The 5548-nt window shown below is 33.6% G+C and overlaps 1 protein-coding gene across 1 annotated transcript; it reads right to left on the bottom strand.

Annotated features, from left to right (window-relative positions):
* Positions 1-2805: 2805 nt before the first annotated feature.
* LOC118029241 (putative pectinesterase/pectinesterase inhibitor 45) lies at positions 2806-4731 on the bottom strand. The gene is made up of 2 exons (XM_035033078.1): positions 3744-4731; positions 2806-3500 (listed from the first exon to the last, which is right to left on the bottom strand). Exons 1-2 carry the CDS (start codon positions 4729-4731, stop codon positions 2806-2808), a joined length of 1683 nt encoding a protein of 560 aa, XP_034888969.1.
* Between the last annotated feature and the right edge of the window lie 817 nt (positions 4732-5548).

Genomic DNA, 5548 nt, shown 5'->3' with positions numbered 1-5548 from the left:
CTACTCCACCGAATAAGAGGGTAGATGTAAATTCATGAGACTATATATATCATATATGAACAAAAATTTTTAAAAAAAATATCTTAGCTTGATAAGTCTTGTTGTGCGATTGGTCAAGTCACCTACTGGATTATTTGAGTTTAATCAAATTAATATCTAGAATAATTTAAAATAAAATTCAATTTAAATTAAATTTTAAATTAATAAGTTATTAAACCAACCTGTTTGGCCCTAAGTTAAATAACAATGAAAAATACAGTATGCTTTGAGGATGCAAATAAAAAGAAAGGACTTGGTTGAGAATTCATTAACATGTTGGGGACTTGATCGAGATAAAAAAAAAAGAGAGTAAGGATCTTCATTGAGATTACCTTGTAAGTTGGGGACTTCTTTAAGGTTTGCATTGTAAATGTTTCCACGCTCCGCTGCTCGTTAGAACTATTATTTTTGCCAAAGCATTAAAAAAAAAAAAAGTTAAGCATGGATGTGTTTCAGAACATCAAGGGAAAAAAAAATGAATTAACATATTTTATTTAAATGAAAAAAAATCCTAATCTTAAAAAATGGCAAGCAAATAGAATTAAGAAAAAAAAAATCTAATTGATTTAAAGCAAGTAGGGGTGAGAAAAAAATCAAAAAACCAATTAAATCAAGAAAATAAAAAAAATAGCTGAAAAAACCAAACCTTGAAAAAAACCTATTAAACAATTAAAATTTTAAAAAAACTGATAGATTCGGTTTGGTTTTAGTTTTATAAGCTTAAAAACCGAAAATACCAAACCGAATCGAACCCAAACCGAAAAAAATCAAGCCAAACCAGTTTGAATCGGTTTTTATCCTAAAAAAACTATGTCCTTACGTGAAAATTAAAAACTCAATGGTATATGATAAAAAAAATCAAACTATTTTGTAACTGATTTATTTTAACTGACTTTGTTATAAAATACAAAGAAAACAATTTAAGAAAAATAAGAACAAAAAAGGTCGCCCATTAAAAGATTTTTTTTTTCACGTGTAGTGTTCGGGTCAGCTTACACATACTTCAACTAATCCCCACGGGCCCTCAAGTTAACAACCAAGAAAATCTCTAGTGGTCATCAATATTGGCAACCACAGGGCTTGAATTTGAGATCACAGGAGAAACAAATCTTTTGATTCCAAGCTTTTACTATTAGACTACCTAGATTTTACATATATAACTAGGGGCACATGATAGTGATCTTTTAATTCCTTGAATATTAGTACAAGGGTATTTGATAATTAAACTTTTATTTTTTAACTTATTTTTTATCCAAAAATACCTAAAAGTCACACTAAAAAATTTAATAAATTTATTTGTAACTTCAAATAATCTAAAATTGATTAAAAAAAAAAATCAAAATTAACCTAAATTCAAAAAGCTTCTCTCAAGTCAAATCTACTATCTTGATAAGATGAAAGCCAAATAATATTTAAGTGAAATTGTCTCATTGAATAGAATTTATTATCATCAATATTAACTATTCTCATGATAAAAAATTAGTGTCAATAATGATTTTTTTTCTCAATTGAAATGCGATGAAACTTTCTTATCTCTTAAATTAAAGGATTGAAAAATAAATAAAATAAAGTTTTGAATTTTAAAAATCAAAGGGACCATAACTATGTGAGTTGGAAAGTAGGAGGATCAAAATTAACTTTGCATGCCAAATTTGGAAATGCCACATAGTTTTCTTGTGTTTTTCACCATGGTATCTGATTTTAAATATTTTCGTTTGCTCAACAAATTAGAAACAATTAACCATCAATTTAGCTATAAAAAGAGTCAATTACATAGAAAAAAAGGTTAATAACAAAAATATTAAAAAAAAAATCACTATTAAAATTCACAGTATTTCGTTAGTTTGTTCGCAATGCAATTTAGCACCATGAAAAGCTAATCTTTTAGTGTGTGTGTTTGGATGGGAGGTAGCTTGTGTTTTTCTTTAAGTAAAAATATTTTTTTTTTTATAGCTTTTGAATGTATGGTTTATGTTTAAAGAATGTTGTATTAAAAAAAAGCCACCATACCTTCAAAGTTAAATACACTTTTAGTGTTTTCAATAATGTATAATAGATTAGGAAAAATGATTTACTGGCATTTAAAAACTGATCTACATACATTTTTTTCACACTGAGCCACCATTTGATATTGCATTGCAAATGGGTTGTGCAAAATGTTATTTTATTTTTATTTAAAATTATTTGTTTTATAGTTTTTTTTATTGCTTTGATATGTTAATATCTAAAAAATAATATTATTTTTAAATAAATAAATAAATAAATAAAATTAAGTGATTATCACATGCACAAAAATATATGTATTTGCATGAAGAATTTTATAAAATCTCTGTTTATATAATGTTAGTCTAGAGATTAAAAGAGTATTTAAATTGTGGTAACGATTGCTTTTTAAAAATGCTTTTTATTCAGAAAAATATTAAAATAATATATATTTTTTTTATTTTTAAAAAAATTATTTTTAACATTATTACATCAAAATGATCTAAAATAATAATAAAATATTAATTTGAAGTAAAAAAAATTAAAAAAATTTCATTAAAAACACCTCTAAAACACAAAAACAAACTTGTGTAAACAGGATAGCACACCAAGCACAAACCACCCAAATGGATCAAGAGGTCTACGAAGGAGAGCAATGCAATCACGATTCGTACATATATTATGTACCAATCGAAATGAATCAATTTTTCATTGTACAATCTCAAAATCTAGCTGGGTATGGGTTGCATTTTGATCATGCCCTATATACCTCTCTCAATCTCCTCATCGTTTCAGGCCAAGCAGGACAGGCACTCCAGCATTTTTAATCCAAGCAGCGCCCTGAAGGAACTGGCCAGCGGTGAATCGAAGAGCCTCGTTCCTGTTAATGACATGGAAAGTTTTCCAGTTCACCCTCTTGTTGGTATTTGCACCGGCGCCTCTGTTGGCATACTCTGCATAGTACAAAGTGTCAAGATGTAAGCTTCCGGCCCATGGCATCCACCCCGCAGGCTGAATAAAATCTGCCAATTCTGATTCCATGACAACAGTCCTGGAGAATGGCTTCCATGGCCTGCCGAGGTATGTCGGGATCTTGAACCTGTCAGCAACCAGCTTCTGCTCAGGGACAATCCTGCAGTTGTGGATGACCAAACCGGTGGTGGCATGATTCTCTTTCCTGCCGTCTGCGGTCACTGAGTTCTGCTGGTTGTCATTAGGTCTTCGGACGACAATCAAGGAGTTTTGGATCACAGCAGCGCCATAACCGAAGATGAAATCAACTGTGCCAGAAATAACACAGTTGCGGTAGAATTGACGCTTGGCTTGGTACAACAACGTGTCTTGATACCCGTCCATCCTGCAGTTGAGGAACGCTGACATGTCGGAGCTTACACGGAGTGCCACAGCCTGGTGCCCGTCAGGACCAGCGGTGTTTTGGAATCCGATCGACTTGGCAAGGAACCCATCAGCTTCAGCCACTGCACAAGCAGAAATTAATCGAGGTAAAGAAAAACTTTTTAAGACAGGTCTCGCCATTCATTTCTTCGAATCGATAAGGTGCATTGAGAGGGATTTAATAAAAAAAAAATAGAAAATCAAGAAAAGGGAGTATACTTCTTTAACCACCCGAACCAAGATTAAGCTAAATATTAATCGTGAACCCATCGTGTATAATTATATATGTTTAAGATTAATGGCAAAAAAAGAAGCTTGATTGTTACCAAAAGTAGCGGTCTTCCATGTGCCTAGACCATCCTTGGCAAAGCTCTTGCTTCCGGTGACGATGGTCTTCCTGGGTCCATCACCATAGATGAACACATTGGGTTTCTTCTTGTCAACAGTAACATACTCGCGATAAGTTCCAGCCTTAACATAGATAATATATCGTCCCTTGAGTTTATTGGGATATGCAGCAATGGCTGCACTGATGGTCTTGAATTGTCCACTACCATCCTGAGCTACAACCGCATTTGGTTTGACCTTACCATTGTCTTGTGCAGCCAAAAGCTTACGATCAGCCCCGGAGAACCAGGTGGGAAATCCATCCTCGGCAAGAAGGCGACGAGAGTTGGAAGGGATGTTAAACTGGAGGCCCATGGATTTGAGGAAGTCTGACAAGCCAGAGATGATAGCCAGAACGTTATCTGTCAGCTGGCTAGCATTAACGAAACCCTGTTGAATGATAGGCTTGATGGTGCTCTTATCATCGAACCCGTCCACGCATGTTTCTTGATATGCAAGGACAGCGCTCAACCAACTTTGTAACTCTGCAACTCGGTTATTTGTGGTGTGCAAATCGTTATCTCCCACCATTGACGTTGATGCCTGAAGTTCTTGAACGGCGTAGTCCAACAACTCCTTGCAATCGTCCAAGGCCATTTTCTCGCGCTTATCTTGACTGGCCTTGACGATCAATTCCTCGGAGAAGTTGAATGATTTCTTCACAGCATCTGAGGCAGCTAATATAGCATGCTTGACAAATTCCTTAGGATCGGTGCTGTTCACGGAGCTTAGGGTCTTGGTGCACGCCTCCTTGTAATCTGACGGTTGACATAGCTGATTAGCGATCTTCATTGATGCAGATATGTTTCCTGCTTCGTTTTCTCCATCGGATCCCTTCTGATTGGGTTGCACCAGAGCCACCACCCCAATGACAGCACCAACAATAAGAAAGAGGGAAATAGCAGAAACAACTACTTTTCGCAACATTTTTTTCTATTTTTTGTGTCAATACCTGGCTAATTGCGCCCAATTCTTGATTTCTACAGGTAAAAAGAAGAAGAAGAAAAATATATGGATGGAAGAGAAGGATAGCGATGATGCAAACAGAGACTTTGCTCTGTTTGTACGGCCAGGCTGATGGTGAAGAAGGGACGGTGCGAAGATTTTATAGTGCATGTCATTTTCTAAAATAAGGTTTTCTGCATGCATGCAGGGAATGTCGATGATTCGGCAATGGTAGAGCGCAGTTTCAGTTGGGTCATGAGCTGGATAAGCTTTTTGATTGCAAGTTCATATATTTTTAGAAGAATCTGTTAATTATGTTGCCATTTTCACTAGCTCTCTCCAAAGATTAATCATAGAATGGAGGGATATTGTTAATTAAGAGCTCCTTGTCTTGACCACTCTCCTCGCCTCCATTCTTATAGATATATAGCACATATATACTTACTGTACACACACAACATGCAACAAATTATTTGTGGATAAGGTATTTTTTCCCGATGGTAATGGGTATATTCGGAAATTAGTTTGCATTTCATTCAAGTTTATTAAGGTTTTTTTTAGTATTTTTAAATCATTTTGATGTACTGATATTAACAATAATTTTTTAAAAATAAAAAAATATCATTGACATACATTTTAATACGAAAAATTATTTGAAAAACAACTGCAACCACACTATCAATGCTTTTTTTTGTTTTTATATTTTAAAATTATTTTTGAAAAAAAATAATTTTTTTTTCAAATTAATTTTTTTTGAATGATTTTGATGTATTAACATTAAAAAATATATATAAAATAT

Source organism: Populus alba, chromosome 3 (assembly GCF_005239225.2).
Source record: "Populus alba chromosome 3, ASM523922v2, whole genome shotgun sequence".
In the NCBI taxonomy this organism is placed as follows: Eukaryota; Viridiplantae; Streptophyta; class Magnoliopsida; order Malpighiales; family Salicaceae; genus Populus; species Populus alba.
Note: the sequence above shows the minus strand (reverse complement) of the source record. Positions and strands in the feature narration are given on the sequence as shown.